Raw genomic sequence first — 20834 nt, 5'->3', positions numbered from 1 at the left:
AACAAGACACCAACTGGTGTTTCAGTACGTTTATTCAACGATTCTTTGTACAAAATTACGAGGAGGCAGCAGCCTGCACAGCCTGGCCTCTCTGCACAGACACCCTGGTGTGAGTCTTGGCCAGATGGTCAGTAAACTCCTGGAATGAGAACAACCAGAAAACCTGGTTACAAACTAAAGTTAACAAGAAAAAAATGTGACAATTTTGAACGCGTACAGACCTGGTATGGAGACTTTGTGAAGACAGTCTCCTTCCATAAATCAGGGGTCAGGTAGCTGTAAGTCTTGGAGATGGCATCAAAGGTGGCCTTGGCTGTAGAAAAACACAGAACAATGAGCAGATGAAAATAAAATTTAACAACAGAAGCCATGCCTTGTTATTGTGAAAAATGTAGGGTATGGAAATGGGGGAACAGAAGACCACAGAGGCGTCTTTCTGTCGTGCAATACCCATTTCTTTCTCTCCTGATAACGACAACTTCACCATTGAAGAGGTGAAGCTGAGCAGAGCTAGGAGAAACCCATAATTGCAGCAGGCAGATTTAGCATAAATAAATAAAAAGGGATCTTACCAAAGTTGCCAAGAGTGGCGGTGCAGCCCCTGGCAGAGGTGTAGCAGTCATCAATACCAGCCATCATGAGCAGCTTCTTGGGCACAGGGGCGGACACAATACCAGTACCACGAGGGGCTGGGATGAGACGCACCAGGACAGAACCACAGCGACCGGTCACTTTGCAGGGTACGGTGTGGGGCTTGCCGATTTTGTTTCCCCAGTAACCTCTCCGGACGGGGACGATGGACAGCTTGGCCAGGATGATTGCACCACGGATGGCAGTGGCCACCTCCTTGGAGCACTTCACCCCCAAACCCACGTGGCCATTGTAGTCACCAATGGCAACAAAGGCCTGTAAACACATCGAGGCAGGCCATGTTAACATGTTGACAACCAGGGGTGCAAGACATTAATTAAAAGTTTGTGCTTACCTTGAACCTTGTGCGCTGACCAGCCCTGGTCTGCTTCTGGACTGGCATAATCTTCAACACCTCATCTTTCAGACCAGAACCCAGGAAGAAGTCAATAATTTCAGACTCCTACAGTGGAAAACACCATACAGTATTTAGTCATTTCATTGCACATGTGCCAGGCTCAGTCTTTACAGTAATTCGGAAATATAAACAGCAGTTCTGAAATGTTGTACAAATATTAACCAATAAGTGCCACATGCAATATGTCAGACAGGAATTTGCATCATCAGCTCCACAAAGGGAACAGGGGATTATGTCCAATTAAATTTGTGTAAACAACAAAACAGACAAAATCAATCAAATATTTTCTTCTTGCCTAAAGTCTTGCTGAAATTGCAGAAATTTCACAAAGCAAAAACCAAATACTGATGAGAAAGTTCCACCTTCAAAGTTAGTTTTTGGAGCAACACAAACTAAACACTTATTTTCCAATTATTAAATCCAACAAAATTAATTATCTTTATGGAGTTGCAATTTTAATTAAAATATTGGGCTGCATTTTAAAAATATTTTTGTTCAGATGCTATGCAAAGTTACCACTGTATTTATATGGGAAAATAACAGGGAACAGTTTTTATCTTTATTATTTACTATGTAGCAGGAACAATGAATACACATCTGGAACAGAATAATAAGCGTTGGACAGGAAAGACAACTTATACAAAACCTCACCGTGCCCAATACGTCTTTTCTTCATATCAATAATTTACTGTGCTGCTTACCTTGATGGGCAGAGAGTACAAATAGATCTCCTCCAGGGACTTGATCTTCATGTCCTTTACCAAGCGGCCCAGCTTTGTGACTGGCACCCACTTAAAAAAAGCGGGGAAACATCAGTGTTAGCGCTTAAAGCCAAGGACGATTAAATTTAACAAAATAGTTTAAAAAGGCTTGGGAGATATAAAACCTTACCTCTTTGTCTTCGGACTTGCCTCCGCGGGCTCCACGGCCCCTACCACGGCCTCTGCCGCGGCCACGGCCCCGACCGCGGCCCCCTGCGCCAAAACCTCCGCGAAAACCTCCTCTACCACCGGCGTCGTCCGCCATTTGCTGTGAAAGATAACGACAAGTTTATCATGAATTTACACAGAGAAGCTTTTATGTACATTTCATATTTCTAGCATGAGAATTGCCGCCATGTTCGCCGTGTAAATCTGTCTAAATAATTAGTTATCTACAGATCTGTTGCAAAATACATGTAGGATTATACGCTTTAGTGTGAACTTATTTATTTTATTTCCAAAACAAGTATAGATAGCTGATCGATGTATGAGATTATAAGGGATTTTGATCAGAGTGATGCAGCGACATTCAACTTACGTGATCGATTAAACAGGAAGAAGAACCATGAGAAGTTCCGCCGAGTTTTGTATGAAGTGTTATCGCGATATTTCCGTCACAGGAACCTGGAAACCATGCTGGAAACACAGGAAACTTACTGCCCTCTACTGGCAGACACAGTCTATAGAATGACTGCATTTATCACCAAACTTTGTAGTTTGGTACAAAACTTCCTAAATAAGTGATGATGAGCATTGTCTTTACGACTGCTACTACTGATAATTAGATAACTAAAAACTTAACACCAATCCAGAAGCTTAATCTAAAAACGTTCTTCCTGTAAAAAAGATATGGCTATTCAGTTGGAGACATCATTGAGTGATTAGCTCACTGATAAATCTCAATTGTAAGTTAAAGATTTTCATTTCTATTGGTTTCTTTATTATCATCATCTTCTTCATTGTCTATCATTTGCCAGGGAAGATTTATTGTCTCCACTTTTCTAAAAATTAAGGACAGGTGAATATAATATTAAATACTTTATTTACAAAATATATTAAACCACAGCACAAAACTGCCCCCAATTCCAATATAATAATAAAAATAAAACAAGAACTTTATTTTAAATACATACCTATCTAAATATTAAATACACACACCTTCAGAAAATGTACACATCCAGAAACACACAATGCTGCCAACCAGGAAAGCAACAACCTCCCTCAACAGTTGCTGTTACAATTTGGAGTCCCACTGGAGCTGCCACTGGTCTCCCCTAGGTCCTCTTCTTCCACCTCATGTAGGTCATCCATCACCTCCAAACTCTCACAGATCAGCCCTATCTGCCTCTTCATGTGGGCCATGGTGCTTTGCATCCTCCTCATTTTCCTCTGTAGAGCGATGGCAATGGCCCTGTGGTTTCTCTGCCTAGCCTCATACTCCTGCCTCAGCTGCTTGTAGCAGTTGTGCTGAGCTTGGGTGCGGTGGGATAGTATCATCCCACACCCCATGCGGCAGGGCTGGCGCCAGTGCTCACAGTGACGTGCATGGGTCTCCAGGTCCCTACGGAGAAGCTGCGCCCGGCAGCCCTGGTAGGGACAGGGGATGAGTTCATACAAACAGCTCATACTGTGGCAGTACTGCTCTGAGAGGGGGAAGGTATCTGCACATCCACGGATTTCGTTTTTGCACTGTGAGAAATACACATGCAGACATTGAAATTATTCAAAAAAATTAAATGACATTGCTCACATTATCTGAAAAGGGAGTTGCTGAGTTATATGAAAAACATTCATCATCACTGGCTTTCAAAGTTTAATGACAAACATTTAAACTTACAGTTAATTTTACAGATTTTATGTCAATTCAGTCAATTTGTAAAACTTTTCCCATAAAATATAGCCCTGTTTACATATTATTATTATTCATTCATTTTCTGAACTGCTTATTCCAATTCAGGGTCGCGGGGAAGCTGGAGCCTATCCCAGCTGGCTTTGGGCGACAGGCAGGGTACACCCTGGACAGCTTGCCAGTCCATCGCAGGGCCACACAGAGAGATGAACAACCACACTCACACTCACTCCTAGGGGCAATTTTAGAGTGACCAATTAACCTATCATACATGTCTTTGGATGGTGGGAGGAAGCCAGAGTACCTGGAGAGAACCCACGCATACACGGGGAGAACATGCAAACTCCACACAGAAAGGCCACTGACCAAACCAGCCAAGGATTGAACCAGTGACCTTCTTGCTGTGAGGCCACAGTGCTAACCACTGCACCACCGTGCAGCCCATTATTATTATTATTATTATTATTATTATTATTATTATTATTATTATTATTATTATTATTATTATTATTATTATTATAATAAGAGCTAAAGTGATATGATGATAAATAAGTATCACAGTTCATTAAATAAACAGACAAAAAAATACACCTTCAGTGAAAAACAAATTTATAATGAACTGCTCCATTAGTATACCTGCATGTTTGCAAAGACCTTTATACTTTGTAGCAGGCTAAAAATATCCTACCTTGATTTTCATGCGTCCAATGGATTTGCTCAGCTTGAACATGACAAAGATCAGGCTCGGGTTCACCGATTTTCTGCAGCAAGGACATGTCTCCTGTCTACATAGGATAAACATCATGAACTCTATTTACCCACACTGTAGATACATTAGCTAATTCTTATACAAACTCAGTTAAAAATCATTGATGATTTATCTATTGAAACTCATAAGATGCATTTAAGACCTTTTCAGCCATTGTAAGATGCATTTTTTGCAGAAAATGTGATGACATGCAGCTCTCACTGGACATCTGAGGACTCCTTGGCAAATGGTGCAGATCACATCATAATCTGGAGGGTCCACAAAAAGCTCAACATCATAGCCCCCGCTGTGCGTTGACGACTCTGAATCTGCCTAGATGTGGCCAAAATAAGTCCAACTTTATACTTAGTTAACACCAAATTACAATAATATATTTAACAGAGACACTGAGGGTGAATTTGTGGCAGCTAAAGAAGATATATTATGATGCTGTACAACAAGTGAGTGTTCTCTCTACAACAGGCTACAATCCCATAACAGTGTTTCCAGCATGAAGAAAAGAGACAACAATACAGAATTGTTCTGGAATGTCATATGACTGACCACATGACTCCAAAAATCAAATACCATCTTTCTGCTAAAATTTTCTTAATACATTTTTCTTACTTTTCCCCCCCTACAATTATTATAGAATACTTAGATATTTTTACAATCACTATCCTAACTGAGTATTTAATTAATTCAAATACCTAAATTATTGGGGGAATTACTCATTTATAAGTTAAAATAATTGTAAAGACGTTCAAAGTTATTGTAGCTTTTTCATAATATAGATGAATAATTTACACTAATTGCAGCCAACGTCCATAAAATCTAGGCTAAGGGACCGATTTAAGTGAATGCATGAATAAATAACAATAAATCAAACAAACAAACGTAAACTGCTGTCTACTCACCATAACAATTTCCTTTCATCACCGTGTTTCCATCCCCGGCGCTGGCTCACTCCATATCGATCCTCTCACACGTCGAACACATAACACACGCCCGCCTTATCAATTCACCGCACACATGAACATTCCTGACAAAACATGAAGGAGGCCACGCGACTATGCGCGTGCCCGGGCGATCGGAAAAGCAAAATTATATGACCGAAGGTGCGTGACAGCAGTCATTGTGGAAAGCATCTTTTCCCTGTTGTTCTAGCACCAAACTGAAGCGCCCCATGTCACACACGAGCCTCCACACATGAATAGCCCTGCGTTGTTGTTGTTTTGTTTTTGTTTTTTCGTAAACCCTCAGGGGCATTATTTAAAAAGTTAATAAGCATGATTTAACATTGTTATTTATTTGAAATACGTTTTATTAGTAAGCTTCTGATGAACCAAACTTCAGATGATATGTTTTATTTGATTGTTTTCCACTGAAACACAGTTAACGTGTAAACATCTAACCAATCACAGCTATGTGCGCTTAGATGACGTTTAATATGTGCGACTTGGACACCAACATGCGGGATAGTGTCTGTGGGAAATGTTGACGTAGTCAACGTGTAAAATGAGAAACAAGTGATTTACATCGCATAAAGGTGTCAGAATATTCAAGTTTTCCTAGTTCCATTCACCATCATGGCGAACACAAATCTTCAGTTTAAAACGAAGTAAGTTTTGAGCATCACACGTGCAGTTTTTGCTAGCCAGTTAGCATCAACAAGGCTAAAGTGTCATCTAAAGTGCAACATTTGTCAAACTTTTTTTTCTTTCATTGCAGCTACGCGGTTTCTAGCAAGATTGAGCCGTTTTACAAAGGAGGAAAAGTACAAGTGAGTTTCTGACATGATACTTGTGTGAAATGTATGATCAGATAAGGTATAATGAGACAAATGTTAAAAGCCTTTTCATTCTTGTTCCAGACGCCAAAAATGTATCCAGCCCTCGTTGCATAACCTTTCATTCTTAGAGTCATCATTAAATCTGTCAAAGCCTGAGTGGCACAAACCAACGCGTAAAATCGTCTGACCCACACTTAAACCTCCAATGTCTGTCTATGTTTTTCAGATCAGCAACGATGAGAAGTACATTTTTTGTACGTGTGGATCCTGTGTTAATGTTTTGGAGATCAGCACAGGCAAGATTGTTCACCGTGTTGAGCACGTGAGTTCATACCAAATGCAGATGCCAACATCATAAACAATGTCTTTCAGATTTCCCTATTTGAATCGCTTTAGATATACTTTTTTAAGGTGAATACTCACAGCTGAACTGGCATGGTTCTCCAAGTTAGAATATTTCTGTACAGCCTCAAAAATGTGAAAACTATATTTAAATTCTAGTTTGATGTAAACTTAAGAATTAGTAACTTGTTCTTATTTACTTTTTTGTTTCATTTTGGCCTGTTATTGATGACTATTTAGATATTTTGCTTTTTAATATTTTTTGTCAATATGTCTTGATCAAGACCATATGACTTATGCATGTTTACTGAATAAGACCATAAAAAGAGTAATTGTGACACTTTGTTTAGCATGACAAATATTTTCACACTTTTCAGAATCTTAATAAACCACAGATATTTTTTTGCCATCAGAAACATTTTTAATGTTTTCCCCTTACAGGATGACCAAGAAGACATAACATCATTTGCTTTGAGCTGTGATGATGAGGTAAACACCTGAACTTGCGATTGCTTCACTCAAATGTCATTGTGTAGCCACAAATATAGTTTTATTATTATTAACTGTTCAGCTTAAAAAAATAGTATTTGTTGTGTTTTTGTTCTGTGTTCGACCACAGCTGCTGGTAACAGCCAGCCGGGCCCTTCTGCTGAAGCAGTGGGACTGGAAACAAGCTATCTGCACTCGCTCCTGGAAAGCCATTCACACAATTCCTGTTGCCAGTATGACTTTTGACTCCACCTCCACACTTTTGGCTACAGGTCAGCTATTACACGATGTGCAAGAGTCCTCCGATATCTGCTATTCAGAAATAATAAAGCTATACTTTCTTCCTTTGCTTTGTCTTCCAGGTGGCTGTGACGGCACTATAAAGCTTTGGGATGTTGTGAGACAGTATTGCACTCATAACCTAAAGGGATCATCTGGTGTTGTTCAGTAAGTCCCAGTTTCTGACAGAGAAACAATGTGGAGCATAAACAGTTAACTAGAGGGTAACATATAAGTGTACAAACACTATGCTAGATGACGATATGGAAGGAAGTATGAAAAGAAATAAAAAAACATTTTAATGTCCTGTGTTTGTTTGTGCAGCTTGGTTCAGTTTCACCCTGACATTAAAAAGCTGCAGCTCTTCTCCTCCTCCATCGACTGTGGGATTCGACTGTGGGACCTGCGCTCCAGCCAGTGTGTGTGTGTGCTGCAAAGCCACTACAGTGTTGTCACCTCCCTCAGCTTCAGCTGTGACGGTGGCACCGTGGTCAGGTACATTGCACACAAACGCTCATTGGGCTTTATGTCAAACTGCTGTGAAAGCATTGAGGTTGATTTGGAGTTGCAGTGCTGTGTAAAAGCTGTACAGTCTCTTGCTGCAATTTTTTCCTGATTTTTTTCTTTTTGTTTGTTTTCTACGTTTTAGCTCTGGGAGAGACAAAATCTGTATAGTATGGGACCTTAATACTCGCAAAGCCAAGAAAACTGTTCCAGTTTATGAGGTAAGTTTTTGAAAACTGGAATAAACATAGATTGTGTTTCCACGTTTCATTTGGGGAAAAATAGTAAAGCTTAATGTGTGTTTCATCTCCAGGCTGTAGAGGGTGTGGTACTGCTGCCGAAAGATGCAGATCTGTCTCAGATTGGTGTGAAGAGCAAAGGCTTGCATTTTATCACAGCTGGCAGCAAAGGTTGACTTTTCTAACAAAACTCCATTTAGTTACATGTGCAAGCATTTACATGATGTGAACAGATTTTTTTAAAGGTCTTAGTGAATTAACTACTTTACCTTATGTCTGTAGGTGTACTCAGGGTGTGGGACGCCAAGACTGCTCAATGTGTTTACACCCAACCCTTTGTTGCCACCACCACCTCTGTCTCTGAGGAGGATGAAGACAGTGGCGACAATCCCTGCAGTCTGACTTATCTTTTTCACCTGCCCACCTCCTCTAGACTGGCCACAGTCACTGCGGAACATAACATACTCCTCTACCAGCTGCCTGGGCTCACCACACAGCAGCAGGTAGGCACTGGGACCACACATTTGCATGGGGTTAATAGCTTTGAGGTATTAACTTAGACTCACCTTTCTGATAGTGTCTGCTGGTGTCAGCTATCTCACGAATGCTGCATCAAAAACATAAACATGGTTATCTGATAACATGATCCACATTATTTCTGCTGCCTGCATGCTCAGGATGGGGGATTGGATTAAAGTAAAAAGTAAATGCAATCTGGTGGTTTTCCTTAATTGGCTGTTTATTATGAATTGGCTTGAGGTCTGTAAAGTGCCCTGAGATTACTTTGTTTTGAAATGTCACTATACAAATAAAGTTTAATTGAATTATATATCATTAAAAAGTTGTGAAACAGATTGAAGGAACTGCTTAACTGGTTGTTTTCATTACTTTCTTCTAACATTGTACATATATTATCCATTATTGTATATGTTCTTGTGTATTTTTGCATATCAAATAAGAGACAAATGCACCATCACTGAGTGAATTAGGAGGAAGAGATATTTCTGGCATTGTAAGCACATGTATTTCTTTGTCAGAGGAAATTATTTTTTGCGTCTGATTGTTTCTGATTCATGTAAATAACCACAGAAAATCTGATTCATTGCTGTGCATTAACACTTAGACAACAGTTCTAATGCATATTTATATAATTTCAAGTGGGTTGGCGATCTACAAACTCTTGATCTGATTTTCTGAGCAGCAACCTTAAAGCATCCACTGTTACCACTTTGCTTTTTTTATGAATCAACACTATTAGAGAAGCATTGATTTTGCTTACAGTAACAGAAGTCAATGTGTAAAGTCTGAGCGGAATGAAAGGAGTGCATGTAAACAAAAGAATCGAGGAAATATTAGTTTTATGTCATTTTAAATTGCCTTCTTACAGTGTTGAGTGTATCAGAGTTTATGGACACTGTCCTTTATTTTGGTTTTCACAGTTTGTGGGTTATAATGATGAGGTGCTGGACGTGAAGTTCCTGGGCAAAGGTGACAGTCACATTGTGGTGGCAACCAACAGCTGCCAGCTGAAGATGTTTGAACTGCTCACCAACAGCTGCCAGATCCTCTACGGACACACAGGTCAGTCACCAGCAGAGGTCAGCGTGTACACAGTTGTATGTAAAACGATCCATTCATTCAGAGGTCACACAAGGTCACAAAGATCCTGTGCTACAAATTAAATCTGGGGTAGGTAATGTTGGGGAGCTAGCAAGATCTGAAAGTAGCACCCTGTCTTGGCTCCTCCCCTCTGGTTTTGCTCCTTGTACCAAGGCTTTTTTCTTACCTCCGCCAAGGAGGTTATGTTTTTTTTTTTTTTTTACCAGCATTTATCTGTTTGTGTTCAAGATGACTCTAAAAGTTGTGGACGGATTTTAATTACATTTTCAGGAGTTATTGAAAATGTGAAAAGAAAGAACAGATTTAATTTTGGTGGTGATCAGGATCACCGTTTGGATCCAGGAATTTTTTCAAGGCTGTCGTGGAGATTTGCACTCTCTGAGTAGTTTTCTAGTTCGCAGCTTTTTCCACCAACAATTTTCTTTTTCTCGGCTGTTCAGTGGGAAGAGGCAAATAAACCGAGTCGGTTCTGCGAAATCCTTCCTGCATTTTTCCAGCCATAAGAAGCCTATGAAATATATGAAATGAGCAACTTCAATTAGGCCCAAACGTTTTGATTGGTCAGAGTTTTTACAGATTTACAGTAAACTGAGGGGTCTAACTATATTTCAATTCAATTCAACTTTATTTATATAGCGTCAAATCACGGCAATGCCATCTCAAGACGCTTTACAGACAGAGGGGAAAACATAATGAAGGCCAATTCATAATAGCCTATATAAGGAAACCAACAGATTGAGTTGAGTCCAACTCAATCTCCCATCCTGAGCAAACACACTGGCAACAGTGGGAAGGAAAAAACTCCCTTTTAACAGGAAGGAAACCTCCGGCAGAACCCGACTCAGGACAGGCAGCCATCTGCCTCTGCTGTGTGGGGGGAAGAGGACAGAAAGACAACAGACAACAGGAACTGCTACTCCCGGCCAGGGAGACCTGCTGAGACAGGAGACATACATGTTAATGATGCAACACAGTTATGGGGGGGGGGGGTAAAAGAAAGAGATAAAGAGAAAAAGAAAGAAGCTCAGTGTATCAGGAAATGTCCCTCAGCAGTCTAAACCTATAGCAACATAACTAAGGGATGCTAACCATCCCTAGCTATAGGACTTATCAAAAAGATAAGTCTTTAGCCTAGTCTTAAAGGTGGGGAGGGTGTCTGCTTCCCTAACACTAACTGGGAGCTTATTCCATAAGAGAGGGGCCTGATAACCAAAGGCTCTGCCTCCTGCTCGGCTCTTTGAGACTCTAGGAACCACAAGTAAGCCTGCAGTCTGCGAACGAAGTACTCTGCTTGGTATATAAGGAACAATGAGGTCTTTGATATATAGTGGTGCCTGGTTGTGGAGGGCTTTATATGTAAGGAGAAGGATTTTAAATTCTATTCTAGATTCAACAGGCAGCCAATGAAGAGAGGCTAAAACTGGAGAAATATGATCTCTCATGCTGGTTCTGGTCAGGACTCTGGCTGCAGAATTCTGGATCAGCTGAAGGCTTTTCAGGGCATATTTAGGACAGCCCAGTAATAGAGAGTTACAGTAATCTAGTCTCGAAGTAACAAAAGCGTGAACCAGTTTTTCTGCATCACTCTGAGACAGAATGTCCCTAATTTTGGCTATATTACGTAAATGAAAGAAGGCTGTTTTAGTAACCTGCTTAATATGTGGGCCAAAGGACAGGTCAGGGTCAAATATTACTCCAAGGTTTCTCACTGTAGCACTGGAAGCTAAAGTAATGCCATCCAGGTTCATTACAAAACTGGAAAATTTAGCTCTGAGTTTTTCAGATCCAACGAGAATTACTTCAGTCTTATTTGCGTTTAAGAGGAGAAAATTTCTAGACATCCAAGTCTTTATGTCTATTGGACAATTTTGTAGCCTATTGGGCTGATTTGTTTCATCTGGTTTAAAGGATAAGTATAGTTGAGTATCATCTGCATAACAATGAAAGTTTATTCCATGCTGTCTAATAATTTTGTCTAAAGGGAGCATATATAGCGTGAAGAGTATTGGTCCAAGTACAGAACCTTGAGGAACTCCATGACTTACTGTAGTTTGGGAGGAGGACTTGTCATTTACATGAACGAACTGAAGTCTATCAGATAAATATGATTTAAACCAGCTTAACGCTGTACCTGTAATTCCAATCACCTGTTCTAGTCTTTGTAACAGAATGTTATATCGACTGTATCAAATGCAGCACTAAGATCAAGCAAGATAAGTACGGACACAAGTCCTTTGTCTGAGGCCATAAGAAGGTCATTAGTAACTTTCACCAATGCTGTCTCAGTGCTATGATGAGCTCTAAATCCTGACTGAAACTCCTCGCATAAATTATTTCTGCTCAGGTGGGCATGTAGCTGAGCTGAAACTATTTTCTCCAGAATTTTGGACATAAACGGGAGGTTAGATATAGGTCTATAATTTGCTATCACCTCTGGATCCAGAGATTGCTTTTTAAGTAAAGGCTTGATTACAGCAGTTTTAAATGATTGTGGTACATATCCTGTCACTAAAGACATATTGATAAGATTTAGTAGTGATGTATTAATTAAAGGGAAAATGTCCTTAAAGAGGCTCGTTGGGAGAGGGTCTAAGATTTCTTATCGTTCATATATAAAATGTATAGACAAGGAACCTCTTCACCCAGAGTAAAAAATATGTCTCTGAGCAAGATTACCTACCCCAGCTTTAAAGATGGTGTGTGTTGCTCTTCAGAGCTGATGTGTCAGGTTGCATTTGCCTGAATATATTCACATTTTAATTTTACAATAATTTATGTATTAAATGGTGATTTGTAGTGAGCTGAACTTTCATTTACCAAATTAATTCTTTTAATTTGAGGAGAATACATTCAAATAAATGTAAAAAATGACAGATATATAAGTAAAATAGTTCTGTATAGTAAGAACTGTGGATAATCAGGGAGAGTAGACTCAGAGTCTAAAGTATTTCTGACTTGCTGAGCAGGTTGGTGACATGCTTATCTCTGCTGTTCTTAATCTTCATGTCTGTTTCCCTTTCTCAGATACTGTTCTCACACTGGATGTGTTCAAAAATGGCTCCGTCTTTGCAAGCTGCGCAAAGGTTGGTGTACATCTGTTGGAAAAAACAAACAAAAGCACATAGAAATATACAAAGAATATGCAAATGTAGCTTAGCTGTGTTTCGTTGTGTAGGGCATGTCAGTTTCAGCACATCTAAAATCTGCAGATTTTCTATTAAAGGAGCATAAATGTAAAGCACGGTTTAAGCCATCAGACATTCATGCCTCTGTCTTCAGGACAGATCAGTGTGTGTGTGGCAGCTGGACAGTGACAGCGGTCAGGTGCGATGTGTGGCTCAAGGATCCAGTCACACCAATGCTGTAGGCTCCATCAGCTGCTCCAGGTAACACTCAACCTTCTCACATTTTATATTTAACTACATACATCCTAATGAAGAATTTCCGTGTCCAAACTGTGGGTGGAACCTGTTGATTCACAAATGTTGGAAGGTTTATCTGATATCTTTGTGTTTCCAGGATGAAAGCATCTTTTGTGGTGACCGGTAGTCAGGACTGTACAGTGAAGGTGTGGGATCTTCCAGCAGAGTTTTCTATAGCAGGGGAGGAAATTCATCAGCTGACACCCCGCAGCACAGAGAAGGCACACGATAAGGTACACAAGAAGGACAAAAAAGTCCTTTCTGGAGTTTCACCCTTACACAGGCCTGAAATATAAATAGTTAGTTATAAATAGTTAAAGCATTAAAATTCTAGGAAATTGTGGGGGAAAAATGTTGAAATGTTACATTTCTGGAAATTTTATTTTCCATAAAGTACCAATCAAAAGTTTGGACACTCTTTTTCTTTTAGTCTAATGAGAAAGTGTGGCCAAATAACAGTAGTGGGTACACAAAAGCATAAATATATTAATCACTCAACAATTTCTCATGTGTTGGGCTTGACATCAACATGTAAACAGTGTAATGAGGAAGACTGTTTAACTCTAGGTTGACAATGAGCCAGAGCATTACTTGTTCAATTCATCGTAAGCAGACATACTGGTTCTTAAAGCAATGGGGATTTTTGAGTAAAGATATGTTTTTATTTCAGATTCTTTCAGATAGATTTATGTTTAACCTTAGAAAAATAAGTAAATGCAAAGAAAATTGATTTGATGGTGTTTAAAAAAAATAGGTTTAAACAGGTAAGTGTTTGTGATAGTTTGAGATTTGCTGTTCTTTTGCCACGATACACTCATTGTCTAAAACCTGTTGCACAGTCGATGCTATATTGAAGACAACATTTTCTTAATTCAAAGTTCTTCTTTTCAACTGTTTTTAATAATTTCAGGAATCTACAAGTGTTTCATGTACTGTGCCATTGTGTAATAAAGCTAATCAATATAAAATATCGTGTCACACACGAGCGTGACTAAACTTCTGGCCTTGTAAACACAAGCATGTAAGATGAGTCATAAGGAAACAAAAGAAAACTATGCACATTCCCTTAATGGTTGAATGTTTCCCTGCATCACTTTTTCCTTGTGCCAGTTCTGGGACAAATCGAACAATCAGTCTATCAGCATTACCAGGTTGCTTCACCTTCTTCTTGTGCCTCCGTAACTTTCCTTTGGAAATGTCTGAGTTAAACACAATGTAAAATGTCACTCACAACCACGAGGTGATGCTGCTGTTGTTGTTCTAAGACTTATGTTTAGAACCTGCTTCTCCTACAAAAACCTTCCAAATGCTCCATTTTCCTGTTTGAACAGTTTTAGTCTTTAGGCTTTTGTTTGTCTTGACTTTGTGAAAAGGTGTGATGAATAAATTCTTTCTACCTTTATGATAAGTAATTCCTCTTTTCCATATTCCTCTGCATGCAATTCCTCCAGGATGTAAACAGTGTTGCAGTATCTCCTAATGACAAGCTGCTAGCCACAGGCTCCCAGGATCGCACAGCCAAGCTGTGGTCCTTAACAGGAGAGGGCAACATTGGCCTCCTGGGGGTGTTTCGCGGCCACCGTCGTGGGATTTGGACAGTTTGCTTCTCTCCTGTCGACCAGGTGTTGGCCACCTCTTCTGCAGATGGCACTACGAAACTTTGGAGCCTGCAGGACTTCAGCTGCCTGAAGGTGGGACACTGATTTGAGAGACTGTTTTCAGGGTTTTTTGTATGTTTATTTTATGCAATTAAGCACATGGATAACAGTAGCAGTGTTTTATGTATCTTTTTTTACTTCTACTTTATTCATCTTTAAGACATTCGAAGGACACGATGCATCAGTTCTTAAGGTCATCTTTGTGAGCCGCGGCACGCAGCTGCTGACCAGGTAACCACACTCACTTCTCCTTGTTATACTTCAGGAAGTCCAATGTTTTCCCTATCATTTATGAGACTCTGCTCCCCCAGCAACCTTCGCCCTTCCATGAAGGTCAAGTTGATTTTATCCTCTCCTATTTATATCCCGCATCACAACCCCCCCTCTCCTTCCCTTTGTTAGCCAGGCAATCTTTTCCATTCTTTTTATTTTACAGGAAAAGATGAGAATGTTTTTGATTTCACATTTGTATCACTGTAATTGCCGCCACATCTTGTGTGATAACAGTAAAAACGAGCTTTAAATTGTCCAAATCTGGTTGGATTGTCAAAAACTAACTTGTTTTTTAATTAATTAATTTTTTTTTATAAATTTCTAACAGTGGCTCTGATGGTTTAGTGAAGCTGTGGACTATAAAGACAAATGAGTGTGTGAAGACACTGGATGCCCATCAGGACAAAGTGTGGGGTCTCCATGGCAGTCGCAAAGATGACAAAATGGTGACTGGCTCAGCTGACTCCAACATCACAGTGTGGATGGTAAGTAGCCTTTTGCTGATTGATGCCATTTTTGGAGAAAAAAAAACCGGATAGGAATTTAAAAAAAAAAACAAAAAAAAAACAGACTTCTAAATAACATCACATTTTAATTTCCTCTTATAAATATTTGGGTTTTTTTTTTTTTGGTTTTTTTTTTTAACTCTGATTTTCTATAAATGACTTTTTGTTCTTCAGCATGTTTGAAGCCTTTAGAGTTGGACCAAAAGTAATAGTTTTAAATAACAGACCTGTTTTAAAAGAAAGTTACACCAAGTAATGGCAATATTTAGATTTACTTTTGATTCAATACGTTATTTTCACTCTAGTCTGTTTCTTTAGAAGTAAAAACAATGTCAGTAGAGTAATGAAAGTGATAAATGTTTGTTGTTCACCACTAGGATGTGACTGAAGTGGAATTGGCAGAGAAACAGGCCAATCAGGAAGATCAGATACTTAAGTAAGTAATGTTTTGGTTTCAAGGTTGAATCTATTGTTAGAGCAGCCTGTTGTCATTTTATTGTTGTCAAAACTGTGGACAAATACTTTTCTAATTTGTTGGATGTGCAAAAACAGCAACATTTCATGTACCAGCGACAGGCAATTATTGTTATAATAATAATAATAATAATAATCAATAAAAAATTATAGATTAGATTTATATTGTGCTTTATTGCAGACAGCACTCAATGTGCGTAGATTTGATCCATAATTCATAAACTCCACATCATGCTTAGTGATGGTGAGCGACATGTGTCGCCACAGCTGCCCTGGGGCAGACTGTAGACAACGTGGAAGCCAGTGTGTTCCAACAACCTCTCCGGCCATCACCGAAACATTCATACTCATTCATACACTATTGAAGTCAATACTGCAGGCAAGGAGCATGAAGGTCGATGTATTTGTCAATCTTTGCTAAACATACTAATTTCTTCACAAAGTGTATTTGTACGACATTTGACATTTTTCCAAGTGGACTCCAGTTTCCAAAACATCCTCATCCTGCAGCAAACAGATGCAGGGCCCTGCATCAACTGCTCAGGATGCTTGTAGGGGTCATTGTTGAAAGTGAGCAAGTGTGTGTATGTTATGTGCCATGTTAATAAGATATAATTTGGCCAGCAGTGTTTGATGAGCTTCATTCTCATACAGACTTTAATAATCCAGGAGTGATAGTTTTTTTTTTTTCTCTGTGCAAATCTGAGTTTGACAACATCTGTGCAAAAACCTGCACACTCTCAACTTGAAAGCTGCTCGGTTACATAAAATTAATTTTCCAAATGCATTTTTTTATTTTAAATGACAGCCACTTGACATTTTTCAACTCATATTCACATATTTTGAAGATGTTCTTTTGAGGATTAAGACTACTGCATGATGGTAAACTGAGACACTGTCTACATGTGTTATGTGTGGGTTTCTTTGTCTGCTTGTATAATAGTGGAAGTATGCAACAGGTGAACTCAACTAGAAGTACTCACAATCTGAAGATCTTGTGTGTTTGTTGGTAATGACTTTGAAGTCCTGAAAGAACTCCATTTATTCACTCAACAGTGATTTCCTGTGTGTTAGTGTGTGTAAACATTACACCTGTGTGTTATGTCTGAAGGCAGCAGGAGTTGTCCAACCTGCTCCATGAGAAGAAGTACCTGAAGGCCCTGGGCCTTGCCATCTCACTGGACCAGCCTCACACTGTGCTCACTGTTATCAAAGGTACTTCATTTTACAATCCCATTTCACATTTTTAAGTTAACTACAGTTTGTTTTCATGGTATTTCCTGTCACTATCTTGACTTTTGTCATCATGCCAATCCGTCATCATCCATTCAGGATGGCTGTTCCGTGAAGTTACTTAACTATCGATGCATAAACAGCATTATGTCTGTCAGATAATGAATGTTCAAACACACATATATGTTCCACATGTTTTGTACCTTCATTCTCTTTTGTTCAGTGGCACAGAATAAAATGACATGGCCCTCTTTGAACAATGGCTGCTGTTTCACATAAACACCAGACCTCCATAGCTGCTTTCTTACTTAACAAGTAAAATGCCTGAGCTGAATGCAGAGGAGGTATCAAGAGTATCCAGAGTCAAAATTTCATGTTATAATAGGTGCATTCAGAGCTTTTGGCACTGAATTACACTTTATTTTTATCTTCAACCTTTTAAGGGAAGTTTACATATTTATACCTGTATGTTTCTATGACAACACATGGGGATAAAAGATCAATGACAGGGAAAATAACTTTCTGAGTCATTTTCTCAGCTTGGCCTAAACAAATGTATTTCAGCTACTGACTCTGTTGCCTTGTTGCCCCATATTGCCTCCAGCGATACGCAAGGGAGAGAACGGCCATGAAGTGCTGGAAAAGATGGTGCTGAAGCTGCGAATAGATCAGAAAGGTAACATGTTATTAGCTGTCTACTCTTACCATTTATGAAACAACTAGAAGAGGAAGTAGAATATAAAATGTTGCCTGAATATGTTTAACAATGAAAACTTGTTTTCTAAAGACAGAGATTTACTGTATGTATATATGCTGTATATCAGAGGTGCCCAGCTCCGGTTCTCGAGGGCCACAATCTTGCAGGTTTTCCATGTGTCCCTGTTCCAACACACCTGACTTAAACTAATCGGTCATTGTGCAGAACTTCTTTGGATGTTGGATCCATTTAAGGACAGTCAGATGTGTTGGAACAGGAATACATTGGAAACCTGCAGGACAGCGGCCCTCGAGGACCAACTTTGGGCACCCCTGTTGTGTATAGATGTTGTCTTTCAGAATCTCAATTCCAAACACCAGCATCCTCCCTTACAATGTCATTAAAAGATCACTTGTTACTTAGTGAAGTCTAAACATTTTTCTTCAACCTTTCCTTTCTGTTGCCTGGTGTTGTGGGTGCTGTCCTGCTCAGAGTCGATCCTACGCTTCTGCGTTGTGTGGAACACCAATGCTAGGAACTGTATGGATGCCCAAGCCGTCCTCAAGGTGCTCCTTACACACCTGCCACCCGAAGAGCTGCTGCAGTACCAGGGTGCCCGGGCACACCTGGAGGGTCTCATCCCATATACAGGTGAGCAGAGGGTACCCTTATGAGGCAAATATTATATCCATATCCAGATTATATACCAGCATTAAAAAATCTACAGTGTGTTGCACTGAAAATTTTGTACTGAATACTTAGCAACACTTGCAAACACATAACCTGGAGAAGTGCTAAAAAAGCACTTTTCTTTTGTTTTTCTTTAAATTTTCTTGCCACTTGCCTGGGGTCAGGTTGCGGGGCAACTCACATAGCAGAGAAGCCTCAACTTCTTTTTCCCCAGTCACATTTTCCTGCTCCTCTGTGGGATGTTTTACAAGCCAACTGTGGCAAAGCTGGTTTTTCAGCAGTCTAATTTGAACATACAGGGAGATACTCAGTTCCATTTCCCTCCTGTAATGATGAAGGGACTTTCCCATAAATAAAAAGTAAAGGCCACAAGGTTTCCTTGTAGCCATTATTGATTGTTTCCTGATAAAACTGACTGGATTTATCATAGACTGTGATGAAGACGGAAAACAAGACATTCTGAGACACCTGGAAGAAAATGTTTTTTATTCTTTTAGCTTTTTTTTTTCCTGTGATTACTGTTTGGAAACGGTGGTAAACAGATAAACCTATCATTTCCTTCCTCTTGCAGAGCGGCACATGCAGAGGATAGGCCGGCTGCTGCAGGCGTCCATGTTTCTTAACTACATGTGGCAGAAAATGAGAGTAGTGGGAGCAGAATCCAGGTGAGAGAGCCTCTTATTAATTCCTGTTTTGTTTTAATTTAAAAAGTACATCTTTCTATTTGGTTCAACTCTTTTGTGTTTAACTCACCGTTTGTTTTTAATTTGAATGGAAAGCATTGACAATTAATGTGCTGCATTTAGATATATGTGTGAAGGGCTGTGAAACTATTTCCAGCTGTGTGCTGGCATTGTCCTGTTGTTTTCTGGCTCAAATACGACTCAAACACTGGGAATAATTAGAATTCTGGGAGTGATCTAGTCAAAGCCTTTAGGTAACAAACTCTGTACTTGTGTTTCTGCTTCATGGAAACAGATTAAAGCAAAAATTGTAACATTATTAGCTGCATTTTTGTAATTTTCTCGTAAAGCTATTGCTAAGAGTAGAAAGTGAAACTATGCAAGACTGGAAATGAAAATAAAGATCAAACTGAATTAACCAGTTTTTTAAAAATATATTTTATCCAGTTGGGGGCAAGATGAAGAGATGGACACAACTTCTCGGACACAGACCCAGCCATTGTTTTTCATTGACAAAGATGAAGGAAAGGGCAGCAGCGATGACAGACAGAGCCATGGTGATGATGGTGACAGCGGGCAAGGTGAAGATCCACACTGCCACATAGAAGATGAAGATGAAGAGGAGCTTGAGGATGTCAGTGCCACCCAGAAAACCTCCAACAACAAGGAGCGTATAGAAAACAGGAAGATCACAAAAACCAATGGCAACCAACGTGAGAGTCAAGAAAGCTCAGAAGATGAAGATCCAGAAGATGAAAATGATCAAACAGTGATGAGCAATCTGCCGGCTTCATCAGCTTTACGAAGTCAGACTTTAAGTTGACACGAGTCAACAAGCTGAACATGGATGCTACACCTCTGAGAGGATTTGCTCTGCAGCTGGAGTACCTGACTTGTTTGGTGAGGCAGCAAGATGGAGAGTAGGAACGCAGATAAAATAATTTCTCTGTGCATACTAAAGACTTTTTATCATTCTGCTTCAAATGTGAATCACTTCTTCCATATAGATTTTAAATAGCAAATACAGACTTTCCCATTCGGAGGTTTTTCCCATCAAATGGTGGCAGATGGGATGTGGCAACGTCTGTAGAAACATCCAGACTGTGTGTCAGGAATGGTTTCACTCATAGCAGCTCACAGACCACTGTCTCCTCATGTGACCCACACAGAAAAGTTTTTATACATGACCACGTGTTTTGTTCTGACTCTAAATGTTTATTAATAAAAAGTGACGTAAGAAGAGTCTGAAGTTATTGCTGATTTGCCGCCTTAAATTGTAAATTTGTGGAAGACAGTTTGGTCTCTTTATTAACTGTTTTTAAATATTTTGGAGAAGTTCAAGACTGCATAAAGCAGGTTTTTCTTTGCGGAAAGACCATAAGCATCCCAAGGCAAAATCTTGCTGCCATTTCCTTTTTAAATCAGGATGAATATTTTTAGGGTTTACTTATTTATTTATTTTACAGTAATTTTTAATGTGTGATGGACTGGCAACCTGTCCAGGATGTACCCTGCTGTTAGTTGGAC

The 20834-nt window shown here is 39.5% G+C and overlaps 3 protein-coding genes across 3 annotated transcripts; 1 reads left to right on the top strand and 2 right to left on the bottom strand.

The window, feature by feature from the left end:
• Window positions 1-14: 14 nt before the first annotated feature.
• Window positions 15-2382, bottom strand: rps2 (ribosomal protein S2). Its single transcript, XM_079253514.1, has 7 exons — window positions 2348-2382; window positions 1940-2077; window positions 1750-1839; window positions 986-1093; window positions 573-906; window positions 222-313; window positions 15-139 (listed from the first exon to the last, which is right to left on the bottom strand). The coding sequence occupies exons 2-7, from the start codon at window positions 2072-2074 to the stop codon at window positions 56-58; spliced, it is 843 nt and encodes a 280-aa protein (XP_079109640.1). The 5' UTR covers window positions 2075-2077; window positions 2348-2382; the 3' UTR covers window positions 15-55.
• A 648-nt stretch (window positions 2383-3030) lies between these two features.
• On the bottom strand, window positions 3031-4997 carry rnf151 (ring finger protein 151; the record flags this gene model as incomplete). The annotated part of the gene is made up of 4 exons (XM_079253055.1): window positions 3031-3498; window positions 4347-4443; window positions 4570-4739; window positions 4971-4997. 4 exons carry the CDS (start codon window positions 4995-4997, stop codon window positions 3031-3033), a joined length of 762 nt encoding a protein of 253 aa, XP_079109181.1.
• An 876-nt stretch (window positions 4998-5873) lies between these two features.
• Window positions 5874-20507, top strand: tbl3 (transducin beta like 3). The gene is made up of 23 exons (XM_079252870.1): window positions 5874-6027; window positions 6138-6189; window positions 6425-6520; window positions 6982-7029; window positions 7160-7301; window positions 7392-7476; window positions 7633-7803; window positions 7958-8033; window positions 8126-8222; window positions 8334-8554; window positions 9491-9632; window positions 12696-12754; window positions 12951-13057; window positions 13191-13326; window positions 14545-14784; window positions 14912-14982; window positions 15353-15509; window positions 15908-15966; window positions 17116-17219; window positions 17842-17913; window positions 18427-18585; window positions 19196-19289; window positions 19755-20507. The coding sequence occupies exons 1-23, from the start codon at window positions 5996-5998 to the stop codon at window positions 20128-20130; spliced, it is 2796 nt and encodes a 931-aa protein (XP_079108996.1). The 5' UTR covers window positions 5874-5995; the 3' UTR covers window positions 20131-20507.
• Window positions 20508-20834: the final 327 nt, after the last annotated feature.

Source organism: Telmatherina bonti, assembly GCF_933228915.1.
Source record: "Telmatherina bonti genome assembly, chromosome: 14".
Classification (NCBI taxonomy): Eukaryota; Metazoa; Chordata; class Actinopteri; order Atheriniformes; family Telmatherinidae; genus Telmatherina; species Telmatherina bonti.
The sequence above is the reverse complement of the archived record's forward strand: the minus strand, read 5'-3'. Positions and strand labels throughout refer to the sequence as shown.

Excerpts from the sequence above, each read along its gene's own strand:
- rps2 (XM_079253514.1), bottom strand. The coding sequence starts at position 2,074 with ATGGCGGACGACGCCGGTGGTAGAGGAGGTTTTCGCGGAGGTTTTGGC. Across the intron at positions 1,840-1,939 it reads GCAAGTCCGAAGACAAAGAG|TGGGTGCCAGTCACAAAGCT; the intron begins GTAAGGTTTTAT and ends GCTTTTTTTAAG. Across the intron at positions 1,094-1,749 it reads TGTACTCTCTGCCCATCAAG|GAGTCTGAAATTATTGACTT; the intron begins GTAAGCAGCACA and ends TTTCCACTGTAG.
- tbl3 (XM_079252870.1), top strand. The coding sequence starts at position 5,996 with ATGGCGAACACAAATCTTCAGTTTAAAACGAA. Across the intron at positions 8,034-8,125 it reads AAACTGTTCCAGTTTATGAG|GCTGTAGAGGGTGTGGTACT; the intron begins GTAAGTTTTTGA and ends TTTCATCTCCAG. Across the intron at positions 14,983-15,352 it reads GGCACGCAGCTGCTGACCAG|TGGCTCTGATGGTTTAGTGA; the intron begins GTAACCACACTC and ends AATTTCTAACAG.